This window comes from Podarcis filfolensis (genome assembly GCF_964270895.1).
Source record: "Podarcis filfolensis genome assembly, chromosome: 6".
NCBI lineage: Eukaryota > Metazoa > Chordata > Lepidosauria > Squamata > Lacertidae > Podarcis > Podarcis filfolensis.
The window spans coordinates 44153700-44171179 of NC_139609.1; the positions used below are offsets into that span (position 1 = coordinate 44153700).

Below are 17480 nucleotides of genomic sequence, written 5' to 3' on the forward strand. Positions count from 1 at the left end.
TGGTATTGGTGGTTTCTGACATTCTTGTATCTTTACTTTCTCTTCCTTTATGGAATATTAAAAGGTTTGTTGAAGATTATTATTTTAATTGAGGTTTTCATGTAAAAATTTTCAGGCAGATGAAGCCCAACCTGATTTTCCACAGTTTCTCAGATGTACATAAATGCTTTGCTTCTGAGTATATAAAATGAATAATTTTTCTTTTATGGTTATAAAGTACTTTATGGTTAGAAAAGCAGAAATTTAAGTATCTTTTTCATATTAGGAAAAAAACAGCATTGATTCATCAGCCATTGCAGAGCTTCTAGTTAGAGACAAAACCAGAACATATAGTTGAATTGATGAGAGCAAAATACCCTCAACGTTTGGATGGGAAAGCTTCACATTTTCAGTAATGAAGCTGTCTGTATCTAATACCAGTGTCTGGTAATTGCATTTTATATTGTTTATTCTTTCCATACCAGTGCAGTTAAATGTAACACAGAGATGTAGTAGACTGACAGATCAAAAGCTGTCAAGTGTACAGTGTTGTACCTTATAATGTGGGATGAATATACATTTGTCTATGTTACACATGAAGGGTTCCTGTAGCATCTACCTTCAATTAAATAGGTAGGTGTGCATTCATCATACATAAAAGTGTTGCACATGTTGCTAAGCAGCATGGAGTTCATTCTTATACACCCTAGTATTAAATACATTTTTTTCTTAGAAGTAATCCCATGATTACACACAATTCAATGCTGAGAGCATTTGACTTTATCGGGGGGGGGGGGTAAAATAAAGCCTGTATCTGTGTCTGTTGTGTGTCTGGACTGGAAGAGACCTGTAATGGCACATGAGTCAATGCTGTGTCAGTTTGCACTTGTGGGATTAATTTGAGCAAACTATTTAATTTTTGCTTTTCTAATCACAAAACATCTTATAACCAGAATTAAAATTGTATTCTTTATACAGTCAGTTGCAGTAGGACTTATTTCTTGTATGTTTGCTTTCAGATTGCATCCGTAGTATTTTGAAAATGGTTCAAAATTTTGACATGGTTATGAATGCTACATGATTGCTTATGGAACCCTTTCTTTATTTTCAGAATGCTCATTGAGGATGTATGGATCCTGTCTAACTAGATTTGCTTTTAAAACTAGTGATATTAATATTGATATAAAATTTCCCTCCACGGTAAGTTGAAGAAATGTCTGTGACATTATCGAGCTAGAAATGTTTTATGTCTATGGTCTCAAAGATTTTTCTCACTAGTATAGCTTTCTGTGATGTTCTTGACCTGGAATTAGTAAGTGAGCACTCTCAGAAAGTTCCATGATAACTTCCATTCTTTCTCACTTGTGAGAAATCTTTTCCTCACCAGTTTATTTATGAGTTGATAAAGGAGTGAGAGAGAATTCCCAAGGATAGGCCCTGTCCCAACTGGACACAGTTGATGGCACACCCATATGCATGCTTAAACTAGGAGTAACTGGTACAGTGGCATAGCTGTAGCACAATTAGGGATCTCTTCATTGTACATAACTGTTGATTAGATTCAGGTTCCAGGAGCGAGCACATCTGGCTCTCTGGGCCCTGTTGGTACATGTTAAGACCCTGTACTGTGCTTGTTATGCAGGTAAGCAGAGGTCTGGATCATACCTGTGACTATTAATAATACAATTGCCTTCCTTCTTTTGATAGAATTAAAATGAGGGTAAAATAACCTTCTTCCTCATTATTTTAGATGAGTCATCCAGATGTTCTGATACAAGTGCTTGATATTTTGAAAAACAGCGGTAAGAGCTGTCCCCACCCCTTTCCCCCTCACTTACTTCATATTCTGATTTATTTAAGATGTTTATATGCTGCTTAAGTTTCTGCATTGCTAAACAGTGTCCATAAAAACAATAATAGAGAATAGAGAAAAATAGAGAATAGAGAACAATAATAGAGAATATTTTATACAATAAAAATTTATTGTAATTAATTCTGGGTGTCTAACAGAGGACACAGTAACCTTCTAATTGCTTATATTACCCAGATAGATTTGAATCAGTTTGAGAGAACTATGGAAGATTCTTTTATTTCCTGATATGCTCTTCTGTTTTTCCTTTTACAGCTTCGTACTCTGATGTGGAATCAGATTTCCATGCCAAAGTTCCTGTTGTTTTTTGTAAAGATGTTAAGAGGTTTGTGTACTTTTGTTTTACGTGTTCAAGTTAAAAGGATTATTGATGAGACACCATCTTACCTTTGGCATTTTACAATCGATTACAAAGGATAGAATGTAGTTCTTTACTTTGAAGCTAGCTCCAGAACTGCTTCCTCCATTTTCCAGGTGTAGGAGCTTTTAACAAATAGCACAGAAACAACAAAGAGTGCAGTTCACTCAAAATTTTAAGCACTTTCAAAGTCCTGTTGATTTCAGTGATACTTTTGAGCATTTCCCTCACCCGTCTATTGAAACTGTTGAGACTTAAAATGCATAATATTTTGGCTGGATAAATAGATTTCAGTATCTGTGGTAAGCAATCAGCATCAGGAAAGAAACCAATGCAAGACTAAACATATATGCTGAGAACTGCATGTTTTTCTTTTTGATCACTCACTGAGGGACAGTGGTTTAACTTGCAACTTTTCTTAAAATTTGTTTCAATCTCAGTGGTTTAACTTGCAAAGTAAGTGCTGGAAATGATGTGGCCTGCCTTACAACTGATCTGCTAGCTGCGCTTGGCAAACTGGAACCAGTTCTCGTTCCTTTGGTGTTGGCTTTTCGTTACTGGGCTAGAGTAAGTTTTAAATGAAAATATTTATTCCTTGCATGTGTACTTAATATGTAAATGCAATAACCTTTTACAATGCTGATAGGAACCTGTACAGATTAGATTAGATTAGATTAATTCTAAAATGATATCTCTTTTTCTGAATTTGAAATAGTACAGTATTTGGATAAAATGCAAAAGGCTGAGCACAGAGCCTCCATGTACACTTAGAGGCTTCTGGATCTGCCTTGGGGCTTCTCAGGCATCCCCTTCTCACTGAAGCTCCATGTACTCTCTAAAAGATGCACTGGAATATCAGAGGACCTTTTAGCTGCCTCTGGAAGTGGAGCTCTGGAAATGTTTGTTATACATTCTACAAAGAGGAATATTTGAAATTTTTTTCTCTATCCAAATTGTGTTACATCTTTTTTTGTACAGGCAGTGACTATTTTGCATGTGTCTGACTGACGCACAACTGCCAACGCACGGGCCATTTTGGACCCAGAAGAGGGAGGAACTGGGGTGGGCTTATGTGTGCTCTGTCAACACGCACAGGGACAAAGGCACCAAACCCCTGTGCAAAATGGTCACCACCTGTATCTGAAGTAGTCAATTGAATTCTACAGATAGGGAAACAATATACTGAGAGGGAAATTAGCATCTCAAAGGTGAAAAGATGAGCTAAGTCTTGAATTGAGGGAAGATGCAATTGATGAAAGAATGAAGTAGTGCAGTTCATAGCTTGAGTAAGCATAGAAAAGAATGGGTAATATCAAAGTTACCCTCATACTCAAAGTAGACTCTAATTAAAACTTGTGAATATTTGGATTTAATGTGTGTCTTCCATGTAACCCATGTTTATGTAAATGGGAAACTCTGTCTGGATGTTGTCCAGGTCAACTGATTAAGTGAATGTGTATTAGAAGTATTAATAATATTTAAAATGACCACTGTTTAATTTTTTGTACTTTTCCACATTGGTTTATAGATAACAGACATTTGTTTGTTTGTTTGTTTGTTTTATTACATTTGTATCCTGCCTTTCTTCCATATTGGAATTTAAGGTAGATTACATAGGGTTCTAAAGGCAGAGCACAGACCTGCTTAGCATCAGTAAGGTTGTTGTTTTATATGCCTTCAGACCTGGTTATGTAGGCCTTTATTCTATGAGTGGAAAAAATGCTGGCTAAATTCAAAATTTGCAAGATCTACTATGTGTTGCTGGAAATATTTACAAAGCACCAAACGAAACCTTTGTTCTCCCTTTTTGTAGCTGTGCCATATTGACTGCCAGGCAGAAGGCGGGATACCCTCATATTCTTTTGCCTTAATGGTGATATTTTTCCTTCAACAAAGAGAACCACGTATACTACCATCATATTTAGGCAACTGGGTAAGTTGGGTTTTTTTTTAAATGCAAGTGAAGTGTCTGGATTCAAATAAATTTTTGATTAGTTCTGTGGACCCAAATAAGGAAGTCACAACTTTCCACAGGATCTATCTAAAGTAGCTTTTGTATCTCCATTGGCAATTTATATCTAAACATAATTTATAGCATAAAATAAATGCTTATATATTTGAATGTCTTATATGTATAGCACTTGCTCTTGTTCTTTGAAAAGGCTTCTGTTTTATTTATTTTGCATTGTTCAGATTGAAGGTTTTGATTCTAAGAAGGCTGATGATTACCAGCTGAAGGGCATAGAAGATGAAAAATTGGTAGTATGGGAATACAAACCATCAAACAATGGAGCAGGGAAAAATTTGAATGGTGTAGAAGGCAAAGCTAAAGGTGAACAGCACAGAGGTGGTAACAAGAGTGCAGCATCCTTAGAAACAGACACCCAAACTAATCCAAAGGAGAAGAATGGCAAGGTAAGCGAGTCTGTTTAAATGGAAATTATTCTTTTCTTTCTTGACTCTTTTCTTGATAAAATTTAATGACCAAAGAACCAGAAATTTAAGCTTCCATTTTCTGCTTCTTTCAGTCTCCTTTAGCATTGGAAACACCACACCAGATATCTCTGGGACAACTGTGGTTAGAATTGTTGAAGTTCTATACACTGGAATTTGCTTTGGAAGAATATGTTATCAGCATACGGGTACAAGAACTTTTAACCAGAGAGAACAAAACCTGGCCTAAAAGGCGAATAGCCATTGAAGGTGGGGCACTGCATTTTGTAAAGAGACTTTGGGAACTCTTGCCTTACTTATCTAACTTTTTGTAGATAAAACACTGTCTTATGCTACATTAGCTACAAATGTGGAAAATACAGCTTTTCTTTGTATAACTGTCATATACTTGACTTTGTTGACTGGCACTCATCTGCCCATAATAATTTGGAAAGGTTAGTTTAAAAAGTTTACTTTGAATTTGTATTCAAATATATCTGTAGTTAAATATATTGTATTTCTAGAGGAGAAATGGACTCAAGTTGCTGGTCTTGAACTATAAGCAATAATTCTATTGGGGCAGGAAACGTGCCATTCCCTTTTATTCATTTTTTTATGCCAGAATATTGTGGCTGGAGATAAATCCCTAATGAGTGATAGCCTTGTTATTCCTGTATTTTTTTTATATTCGGCCCAGTTCATATGCAATGCTAAGCCAAACCATAGGTAAAAGTGACTGAGCATGCAGGTATTCAGAGGGAAAAATCACAGCTGGTTTGCACCAAAATTGGTCCTGCTGCTGCTATGTTATGCTATGGTTTGGCTTTAGCATTATAGATGAACCATCAGCTGTAGACAAAGTTGGTTCTTGGCTTACCATTTACCTGGGAAGACAAACGGTACGCCTGAGTTTGGATGTTACATTAAGTGAAACCATAGCTTAGCTCTGGGTAGCACAGCAGTAGCAGGATCTGGGGAGGAGCAAAGTAGCTCTGTTTTTTCTTCTAAGTATCTTAACACTCGCTTGTTCATGTGTAGCCATTCTTTGACTCAGTGTTACGTGTGAACCAAACCACAATACTCAACACTGTAAGAAAAATGGTCATATTCAAATGAAGTTATTCTGCGTAAAATCTGTGGATAACAGTATAATATTTACATAATTTCAGATCAGGGTTGTGACCTGATTAATGAAATCACATGAGTTTTTTTTCAGATTTATTATATTTATTATGTTTTATATTTATTAAGTTTGAAGGGTTTGCATTGCAACCATGGGGTAAAAGACAAGATAGAAATACTGCAAATAAATAAAAATGAGAAAAAGTTAATATGAAGGAGAAAGCTAAAAAGGGGGTACTTTCTTTGTTTTAAGACGATTCAGGCATATGTCCAACAGGAATAATTCTGAGAAACATACATGCTTGCATATGGAATGCCATTTTTTAATATGGCAGTTCCCATCTGCAGTTTTTTTAATTGCTTTCAAAAAAAAATTATAAAAAAGGTGTCAACTGATTAACCAGGTACACCTTTTTAGTAAAATGAAAATGTTTTCAATAATTACGCTTTAAGTGATTAATAAAGTAAAATGTTGCAGCCCTATTTAAAATATGGTATGTTGATATCGTACTTGAAGGTCCTATTGAACAACAGCAGCAAACGTATTACTGGTTTGTCTTTTTATAGATCCTTTTGCACTAAAAAGAAATGTTGCACGGAGCCTGAACAGCCAGATGGTATTTGAGTATATCCTGGAAAGGTTCAGGACAGCATATAAATATTTTGCATGTCCACAGAATAAAGATGGGAGTAAGTCTAAACTGGATACCAAGAAGAAGGAAAAGGGAAAAATTGGTAGCAAAAAAACTGGAGAACCTGTAACCAACTGTTGCCTTCCACAGCAGGCCAACATTACAGAGAAGCAGAACACAGGCCATGCTTGTATTATACAAGAGTCTAATGAATGTAGTGAAATGGAACCTACATCCAGGAGATGTACTGAGAACTTGGAAAGTTTACTGGTAAAAAAGCCAGAAATTGAAAACATAGACTCTCAAGACAAAGAGGAAACTGTGTCCCTAAGTACTAATGAATGCTGTGAACTACAACAAAAATCTAAAGCAAAGAACGATCAAGAGCCTTCAGATGAAGAGGAGCTAAGCCAACATTGTGTTTTTAGTGAACATAGGTCTCTTGATGCAGATTCTGTTAGTGAATTATCTGATGCTGAAAGTCTGCAGATTTCAGTAATGGAGTATCCACAGAAGAGTATGTGCTCAGGCACCAGCACATCAGCTACCTCGCACAACTGCAAAGCAGTAGCAGAAATTCAAGACAGTAAAGATGAAGTCACCACAGAAGATATGCATTATGTGTTTGATAAATTTATTTTGACTTCTGGAAAGGTAAAGCAGACTCAAAACTTACTTTAACTTTTTAAAATAAAATGTTTTCTCTAACCGTGTTTTAAGATCATTGCTAAAGAAATGTTTTTGTCACCAGACTGATTCCATTGACTCTCATTACCAGAAGATCCTTGATATTTTCTAGCTATATGGCAATGATGCCTTCCTCTCAATTTTTCTTTAACTAAAGGCTGAATAGAATGAATCTGCTAAAGCCATAGGTCCGAACAATTTGTTCCAAAAGTTTTAGACATTTAGACAAATCTCTCTTGACATTTTTAAGTGTCAAGTTGTTCCTACTTGACTTAACCTTCACTGCAGTGAATCCTAAGAACAGTGAGGAATCTCTTGATGAAAGAAGAATGAATCTGCCTTCATGAAGCTTCAGTCCTTTCTACCAGGCCAGCTTTCTTCAGATAACTAAAGCGCTTCTTTTAGAGGCAGAAGGGCCACTTTCTAACATTCTTCCAGAAGCCAAGAGTTGTTGAATTCACAGCAGAGCCCTTCATGGATTCTCTGTATTTTCCTTTGGTTTGATGAAATCAAAGAGAAACATAATAGTGCTAGAGAGAATGCCTCTGTCTTACCTCTAAAGCACATATTTCTTGAAAAAGTATATTTTAATCTCACTTTCATGTGAGTTTCATTCCTGAACTAGTTTTAAAAAACCACCCACAGTAGATAAAGCCTTTATGTATTGTAGCAGCGTTTAGCGTTTTGACCGCTATTCAGTGTTTCTGGAGTTTTTGTGAGCTATTATGCAGTAAGGACTAAAACTCAAAATGCTATGTAAGTCTTTCACTCCACCCTCAAACTTACATGTGGTTTTTCTCCATCTTTCCCATTCGTTTCTTCTTTCTTGGGCTAGGAACTTGTGCAGTTTGGGTGCAGAGGTAGTAAATATTGAACAGTTTTATCATCGGACAAGGCAGGGGACCCGGGACTAATTGCAGCATTATTTGAACCAACTGAGGAATATGAAATATATATGCAAATTTGCTGCCTTCTTAACATGGGAAACAGGCTTGAAAAGATAGTGACTCCCCTAAAACCGACCAGTGAGCTTGCTGCTTGCATCTTGTACTTTTCCCGTTGGAACATCGTTGTTGTTGTTGTTTAGTCGTTCAATCGTATCCGACTCTTTGTGACCCCATGGACCAGAGCACGCCAGGCACTCCTGTCTTCCACTGCCTCCCGCAGTTTGGTCAAACTCATGTTCGTAGCTTCAAGAACACTGTCCAACCATCTCGTCCTCTGTCGTCCCCTTCTCCTTGTGCGCTCAATCTTTCCCAACATCAGGGTCTTTTCCGGGGAGTCTTCTCTTCTCATGAGATGGCCAAAGTATTGGAGTCTCAGCTTCAGGATCTGTCCTTCCAGTGAGAACTCAGGGCTGATTTCCTTAAGAATGGATAGCTTTGATCTTCTTGCAGTCCATGGGACTCTCAAGAGTCTCCTCCAGCACCCTAATTCAAAAGCATCAATTCTTTGGTGATCAGCCTTATTTATGGCCCAGCTCTCACTTCCATACATCACTACTGGGAAAACCGTAGCTTTAACCATACGGACCTTTGTCAGTAAGGATATGTCTCTGCTTTTTAAGATGCTGTCTAGGTTTGTCATTGCTTTTCTCTCAAGAGGCAGGCGTCTGTTAATTTCGTGACTGCAGTCACCATCTGCAGTGATCATGGAACCCAAGAAAGTAAAATCTCTCACTGCCTCCATTTCTTCCCCTTCTATTTGCCAGGAGGTGATGGGACCAGTGGCCATGATCTTCGTTTTTTTGATGTTGAGCTTCAGACCATATTTTGCGCTTTCTTCTTTCACCCTCATTAAAAGGTTTTTTAATTCCTCCTAACTTTCTGCCATCAAGGTTGTGTCATCCGCATATCTGAGGTTGTTGATATTTCTTCCGGCAATCTTAAGCTTGGGATTCATCCAGTCCAGCCTTTCGCATGATGAATTCTGCATATAAGTTAAATAAGCAGGGAGACAATATACAGCCTTGTCGTACTCCTTTCCCAATTTTGAACCAATCAGTTGTTCCATATCCAGTTCTAACTGTAGCTTCTTGTCCCACATAGAGATTTCTCAGGAGACAGATGAGGTGATCAAGCACTCCCATTTCTTTAAGAACTTGCCATAGTTTGCTGTGGTCGACACAGTCAAATCCATGAAGGAGCTGTTGGAATATGCTGCATATCTTTAAGGAAAATAACGCTTTTTAAAAAATATATTTTAAAATAAAACATTTTTGTTTGTTTCTTCCATAGCCACCAACTATAGTATGCAGTATCTGCAAAAGGGATGGCCATTCCAAAAATGACTGCCCGGAGGATTTTAAGAAAATTGATCTAAAACCACTACCACCAATGACAAGTAGATTTAGAGAAATACTTGATCTAGTATGTAAAAGGTGTTTTGGTAAGTAAAGTTTTGCTATTCTGACCTGGTTGTGAGTACTACTTCAATAGTTAATAATAGGGTACTGAACTCTAACCACATTAATCTGGGATTTTCCCTGCTTAAATCAGTGGAAAGAAGGCATTCTTCTGTGATTGGAAGTAGTGTATACTCATATGTTCTAGTTTACAGTAAGGTCACCAGGATGTTTTAGACTTTGCAGTGGGTTTGGCAAATGTAAGTTTCCAAAGTGTCAAGGAATTGCATGGTTTTGTTAACCAAGGTATCTTTAGTAATGGACAGATTTTGCAGGGCCAACACATAAGTTTGTTTCTTCTTTTGCTTTACTTTCAGGGGTTTAGTCTGATATTTAAGATGATATGGTTGCATCCTAAATGTAAAATACCATCACCAGATGACTTTAATGAATTACAGGGATCAGTAAAATATTCAGTGAGAGAAATGTTTGAGGATATTTAATTCTGACACTTGGATGTTGCTGAATGGCTTACTTAGGTTTTTGTTTGTTTAGATGAATTATCGCCTCCTTTCTCAGAGCAACAAAACCGAGAACAGATTCTGGCAAGTTTGGAAAGATTTATTCGAAAAGAATATAATGGTATGTAACAGGAAACTTTTAAAAACATCCAATTTATTTGTTATTTTGCAGTTGTCCAAGAGAGTTATTTTCTAATTGTATTTATTTATTACATTGTATACCATCTTTCCTTGCACTTGAGGACAAAACATTATATACACTAATACTCAAACCAATGTTTTATATTATTATAGGAACAATACAAAAAAAGCATTAAAAAAGAAGAATCTAAAATCAATATTGGCAGCAAGTTAATAGAAGATATTAATTTTTGAAGTTAAGTGCATGTGCAATAGTTCCTTCCTCACTTGGATCTTTCCCTGGCAGACAGGTATCTGCAGGCTGAGATTATATATCAGCCAGCTGATGCCAAGGAAAATCTAGTTTGCCATGCCTCATCCTTTAGGAAGATATCTTAAATGTTTTCAGTATGGAGAAGAAGGTTAGAAAAGGAGTTGGCGTCAATCCCATGACCACAAATGAGAAATTGAGAGAACTGACAAACATATTGAGTAACAATATTAAAACAATAATCAAGATTTGTACATTAATAGATCTTGAAAAATAGTCTAAAGAAATCAGAAATGTGTTTTTCCTCATATCTTGAATTTATTTATTACTGAAAAGTGATGGAATATATGGGCATTAATACATGCTTTGTTTGGGGCACTGGAAAAACTATTGTGTCTGGCAGATGTGGCAAGATGACACTTGCGTGGTTATACTGGGTCTGCAATAATCTGAATCATATTGTTTATTTTGTCTTACAAAATGTAGTGGAATATAAATTCAGTTGTTCTCGAATTTTGTGGAAGTTTAAAGTTAATGTACAATCTGTTATATTTTGAATGAGTCTAAAGTTATTATTTAAAAAACCCTCTTTCTTTTGATCAGACAAGGCCAGGCTGTGCCTGTTTGGCTCTTCAAAAAATGGATTTGGATTTCGTGACAGTGACCTGGATATTTGCATGACACTAGAAGGCCATGAAAATGCAGAGGTATTTTATTGTTGCTTTTATTTTATTTATTCAATTTGTATACTGCCCTTCACCCAAAGATCACTGGGCAGTTCACAGCATTAAAATACTAAATGAGAACACAAAATACATAATACAGTGGTGCCCCAGGTTACAAATGCTTCAGGTTACAAACTCCGCTAACCTGGAAGAGTTACCTCGAGTTGAGAACTTGGCCCCAGGATGAGAATGAAAATCATGTGCTGGCGGTGCGGCAGCAGCAAGAGGCCCCATTAGTGAAAGCACGCCTCTAGTTAAGAACAGTTTCAGGTTAAGAACGGACCTCCGGAACGAATTAAGTTCGTAACTAGAGGTACCACTGTAAAACAAAAACAAAAGGGAAACAAACCAGTAACCCCTCTCCCACAGACACATTTAAAAGGCCTTAGAATTGGCCAAATGCCTGATTATAGATAAGCTTTTTTGCCTGACGCCTAAAGATCATGTAATGAAGGCGCCAGGTGAGCCTCCATGGGGAGAGCATTCCACAGATGGGGAGCCACTGCAGAAAAGGCCCATTTCTGTGCTGCCACTCTCCAGATCTCTCATGGGGGAGGCACCCAAAGAAGGGCCTCAGATGATGATGATTGCAGGGTCTGAGTTTGTTCATATGGGGAGAGGTGGTCCTTGAGATATTGTGTTCCTGAGATGTTTAAACCTGCTCTTTGGAGTTCTTTTTAAAATACATTTTATATAGTTGAAGGAAGATTATTGTAGCATATATGTTCAAAGTACTTGGTTACTCTGAATTCTCTGTGGGAATATGTAGGTAACACAGGCTTTTTATTTATTTCTCCTAGAAATTAAACTGTAAGGAAATTATTGAAAATTTGGCAAAGATTCTTAAGAAGCATCCAGGTATGTGTATGGAACTTTGTGCTGCTTATATGCATTTTTATGTGTTCTTTGGCTAAGGGGAGTATTTAACATCTTGAAACCTTATCTTATCAGGTTTAAGAAATATCCTGCCTATAACAACAGCCAAAGTGCCTATAGTAAAATTTGAGCACAGACGAAGTGGCTTAGAAGGGGATATCAGCTTATACAATACACTGGCAAGTATCATCTTCAGTAAAAGTCCAGGTGTTTGGTCAAAAGCTCACCTGTATGTTTCACTCCTTTAAATTCATCAAGAGCTGTTATTCAGAGGGCATAGGGGCCTGCAATTGTTGGGATCCCACACATTGCTTGGAAGTGTGACCTCTTCCTCTGAATTTGTTTTTGGCTATGTTTGTGACCTGCCTGAAATTTTGTAAGAATGTAAATATGCATTGTTTTGCAACATTTCTTACGTTCAGTCTGCAAATTGAAGTGTGCCTGATACCCAAAGCCTGATACCCAAACCATTGGACTTGTTTTATAGGCACAGCACAACACAAGGATGCTTGCAACATACGCAGCCATTGATCCGAGAGTACAATACTTGGGATACACAATGAAAGTTTTTGCAAAGGTAAATATAAATAACGTGCAACTTTAGCTTATTGCCATGTGTGCTCAGTGGTTTCTGTCCCCAACAGGTGATGACAGTTCAAGTGCAACTTGTTTTTTAAATGGTTTTCTGAACAGTTGCAATTCTGGAAGCTTATGAAATTTCTGATTTCAAGCAGCGTCTGATATTTCTGCAGAAGCTACTGGTAGTATATATAATCATACTGGCCTATACAGAATTAGGTTTTCAAAGTCCCTGTTGATGGTTGGATTATATCTGTTTGACAGATTACTTGAGCTGCAATAATAGAATGTGGGTTTATATGTTGGCTTTAGAACTAGGTATAGTAAATTAGTGCTCCATTAATCCAAATGAAATCCATAGTTACCAGAATCTAAAGCTGTACTTTAATCCGTAGTAGGATTTTTTCTTTACCTTTTTCCTTGAAGAGCAGACATACATGCCATATATAATATTTGAACTCAGATGAGTTTCAAAAGTGGTTTCTAATATAACATGGGTACTGCTGCTTTAGAAGCAAGTCCACTGTCATCAGGGGCATGTGGAAGTAGTCACACAAATGAGCACTTTCAGAAATTGTATCCTTGTGCCTGTTTGACTTAGGTTATGTTTTAGTGCATGCCAGAGGTTGACAATATCATTCTCAGAAACGGCAGCATCACAAAATACTTCTTTTCTTTTTTCATTGTTATATCTTGTTAAATGCTCACTATATTCAAAATGTATTTGACCAGCGCTGTGATATTGGAGATGCATCCAGAGGAAGTCTGTCTTCATATGCGTATATCCTAATGGTGTTATACTTCTTACAACAGAGAGATCCACCAGTAATCCCAGTTCTTCAAGAGGTAGGCTTTCAGGAAAATGTGCTTTGGAAGATTGGCTAGAGAATTATGTTTCTTTTCAGTTCATTTTGTATGTGAGGCCAGTTTTGACTCTTGTTTTTTTGGAGAGGAGTTGAAGTTGCAACTGCATATCTCCCATGCCACTTCACGGGTTCTGTCTTATCACACTGAGCCACTCTTCCAGCTTCTTCACACATCACAGGATTCCACTGCAGAAGGAATTAATGTGCTCCTCAATATTAGTTTAAAAGCAGCATACATAATAATTGCACACAAGAGATTGTTTTGCTTTTCAGATGTGAAATATATGTGTGGGCAATCATTGTATTTGATGCTTTGCCTTGAGTAGCATATTAATTCCAACGGAGAAGTACTTTTATGTCAGAACTTTTATTACCTGTGAAGCTGTTATAAATGAGGAAGAATGTGAGCATTCTCAAGCAAAGTAGTGCACGAAATGTTCTTTATCTTGATTATTTTAAAAAGTTAAAAATGGTGAGCTATTGATTTGAACTGCACCCAGCCCTTAACCAAATTGAGGTGTCACAAACAGGTTTAGTGCAAGTCTCCTTTTGAGCATATGTGGACTGCATTCCTATCACCACTAAGTAATGTAATAATCATTTGCCTCCCTACCTCCACTCGCACAATCTGGCATTTCAGGTCAAGGAAGGCATGTGTCCCAGCATTGTTTCAGAACTAACTGTTAATGGTTTGCAAATACATCCATCTGGGCCCTAGTAACATTTTCTGTGATATTTTCATCCTTTTCAAAAGAGAGAATACTTTCTGATTTTGGATTTGTTCATTACCCCCTCCCCCACCCCACCCCATTTTCCGCCTTTATTCTTCATGATGTTTTAGATATTTGATGGACAACAGATCCCTCAGAGAATGGTTGATGGATGGAATGCTTTCTTCTTTGATGATACTGAAGAACTGGTAATGTTCTAATTCTGGAATAGTAATTGAGTTCTTAGGTGTAGTAGTATTATATCACAAGTACATATACATGCTTAATTATTATTTTTTATAAGACCACCAGCAATATAATTGGCATTGCACAAATGAAAAACAAAACACCTTTCTGCAGAATCTGTTGGACAAGGGAAGGGTAAAGAAATGAAGAGCTGACAGTCTCAGAAGTACAAAATTAGATAGTGGCAGCAAGAGCTTTAAAAAGTTATAGAATTAGCATTTTGGCAGCTGTTAAACAGGAAATGTGCCACTTTGGTATTTGGTTACAGAAATAGCACAGGGCTATTTTTATTGCCAATCCCAGCATTCATCTTCAGCAAAACTGTTTGTAAGACTCTTCTACAAACAAATTTAACTTGTTGTACCCAGCTCATGTGTTCTGGTTTTCATAGACATCTGTTTGCTACTGAGAATAGGATGCTTGACTAGACATGTCTGTGGTTTCATCCAGCAAGGTTTTTCTTATGCTCTCATGCCTATTTACTCCTGATGATCACTAGTAAGCAAGATGCTCAGTCAACATATAGTGCAAAATGGAAGTGGGCTAGTCTTCTCTTTTAAATGCTTCTTATATCCAGTGAATTATCTGCCTCTGCAATGAGCACATTAAGAGAGGAAGTAGCCTTACCTGAACTTTCACAGGTAGAGAGTTTCCTATGAATGTAAAAGATGCTTTTATTCCTTTTCCCTGCTACCACATAGATGTACATTCAGGACGGCCCAGCTTTGCAATAGATAGATGCCACATACTTCACAATGTGTTACTTTGGAACCATCCCAAACTTAAAAGTATTATGTTCACAATAAAGTACTTTATCTGCTATAACTTTTATACAGAAAAACCGTTTACCTTCTCTTGGGAAAAACACAGAATCACTGGGAGAACTCTGGTTAGGGTTACTGCGATTTTACACTGAAGAGTTTGACTTCAAAGAATATGTCATCAGCATTCGTCAGAAGAAGCTGTTAACCACATTTGAGAAACAGTGGACGTCCAAATGCATCGCCATTGAAGGTACTTATGGAATATCTAACATAAAGGATATATCCCCCTGAAAGAATTTCTCACTTATAAGTGAACTTCTATTAATGTTAGTGAAAATGTTACTTGCCTGTCTTACACCAGCAGTATTTGTTAACAGCAAAATTAAGTGCTGTTGGAATTTCCCCCCCTGCTCCTTTAATACTGTGTTTATTTCTTCTGTTCAGATCCTTTTGACTTGAATCATAACCTGGGTGCAGGAGTATCCAGAAAAAGTAAGACTTGAAAAATGTTCTATTCAGTGTTAATAAATTTCTAAAGTGACACTTCTTTAATTGCTTTTTTCTCTCCTTTCACAGTGACCAATTTCATAATGAAGGCATTAATCAATGGGAGAAAATTATTTGGTACTCCTTTCTATCCGGTGCTGGGAAGAGAAGCTGTAAGTTTTCTTATTTTGTAACTTGTACTTTTCTGCTGTGGTCACAAAGTACCTTTATTGCAGTTCTATGGGTCCTTTTGAGTACATGTAATTTAATTTCATAATTGGTTTAGTGAGCTTGGTCATAATTGTTAATCAGTAGGACTGAAAACTCAAGGCTTAACAGTTAGGTCTTAACAGAACCCTAAAATATCAAGTTGGTTCTTTTACTTCCAAGATATATTACTTACATTTTGTGTATGTTTGTATTGGTGTTGAACAAACAACAGCAGGATATGAGAACTTCCACTTTTAGGACTGTGTAACACAGTTTCTCACAGCTTATCTTGCATAAACATGCAAGCATACACTGAATGTCTTACCCTTGGGCTCAGTTCTAATGAACTGTTGCTCCTCCTTTCCTCCCTCTCTGTCCTTCTTCCAGACACTTGAATTTCAAGTCATGTACCTCAGACAAATAGCTAAACCTCATGCATTCAATCCCAGGCTGCTAGTCAACAGTTGAGAATAGTGTAGAGTAAATGCTATCTTAGTTCCTCGTGACCACAATGATTAGGTTTTGCAAAACTTGAAAGTTTGTATTTAGTTGGTTTGTTAGGGTAAAATATATTGCTTGTTTCACTTACTTTGTATTTCTTGGAAAAATAAGGCTATAAAAAACCCTGTCTGGTATTATTACAAATATATTTTACAAGACTGTAAATATGAAAATATCAACCTTGTCTTTTCTTCTTAATGAATGCCTTACTTAGTGAGATATGCAACTGCTGTTTCTCCCTCCTTTTCCCCCTGTTCCCCATTTCTCTTCAAAGAAAGTGAATACAGAGAGCTTGTAGGTAATAGCTTGTTTTCCCCCTTGTAGGAGTACTTTTTCAACTCTAAAGTATTGACTGATGGAGAACTGGCACCCAACGACAGGTGCTGCCGTGTCTGTGGCAAAATTGGTCATTACATGAAGGACTGCCCCAAAAAAAGGAGGTTGGGAAAATAAACACATGGCTAGTTTAATTTTTTTTATGCTGAATGCAAGAAAAGAGGAGCAAATAATTTTGTTTGCCTCAAGGAATGCACCTTACTCTCTTAAATTTTCTTTCAAAAACTGTTTTTAAGAAAATCACTTTATCTTTCCAATGAAGGAACTCATAACTAGGCAGAGGAGTTGGTGTAAAACAGTGCTAAGTATTCTAGTGAATTACTTACCACTTGTGTATTTTTTCCTGTGTTTTCATGAACAATACCATAAATGTTTTGTGCTTTGAAGGGCAAGTGCAGTGGCTACTTGCCTATGATAAAGCAAAGGGTATGGGAGGAACCATGTGTGGCAATTCAGAGCTGAGGTTAACTTGAGGGACCATTTGGGTCCTGTAGGCTTTGGATGAAATTGCAGCAAACAGTACATCTCATCTTTCCTCAGCTTACTGAGCAGTACAAACTTCCTTTGCACCATGCTGCAGTGGGTGGGAAGGGGTTGGATTATGCCCTGCTGACCTGCACTGGATTCTGACTGCCAAATGACACCCGCATCACTTTCCTTTTCTGCCCACTGCTTTGGTAGGTGGAAGACCCTATGATGGGATCTCACAGTGGCAGCTAACAAAAAGACCAGAAACATAGCTTTCTGGGTTCTGGGCTAAGCCAGCCAGAAATCCATTGCAATCCAAGCCAGCCCTGGGCCATCAGGGGCAGTGTGTGCACCAGCTTCAGACAGGTGCAACCAT

General features: G+C 37.3%; 1 protein-coding gene across 2 annotated transcripts in view; it reads left to right on the forward strand.

Annotated features, from left to right (window-relative positions):
* Positions 1-17480, forward strand: part of TUT4 (terminal uridylyl transferase 4) — a 33308-nt gene that overhangs the window by 10587 nt on the left and 5241 nt on the right. For both annotated transcript variants that reach the window (XM_083619531.1, XM_083619532.1), the window contains 20 exons: positions 1091-1179; positions 1730-1781; positions 2105-2174; positions 2648-2774; positions 4021-4140; positions 4401-4622; positions 4736-4910; positions 6330-7048; positions 9319-9469; positions 9981-10067; positions 10941-11044; positions 11863-11920; positions 12014-12117; positions 12426-12515; positions 13250-13363; positions 14225-14302; positions 15176-15353; positions 15548-15595; positions 15680-15762; positions 16625-16740. In XM_083619531.1, coding sequence (XP_083475657.1) covers positions 1091-1179; positions 1730-1781; positions 2105-2174; positions 2648-2774; positions 4021-4140; positions 4401-4622; positions 4736-4910; positions 6330-7048; positions 9319-9469; positions 9981-10067; positions 10941-11044; positions 11863-11920; positions 12014-12117; positions 12426-12515; positions 13250-13363; positions 14225-14302; positions 15176-15353; positions 15548-15595; positions 15680-15762; positions 16625-16740 — 2785 coding nt within the window. The remainder of the gene's footprint in view (positions 1-1090; positions 1180-1729; positions 1782-2104; positions 2175-2647; positions 2775-4020; positions 4141-4400; positions 4623-4735; positions 4911-6329; positions 7049-9318; positions 9470-9980; positions 10068-10940; positions 11045-11862; positions 11921-12013; positions 12118-12425; positions 12516-13249; positions 13364-14224; positions 14303-15175; positions 15354-15547; positions 15596-15679; positions 15763-16624; positions 16741-17480) is intronic.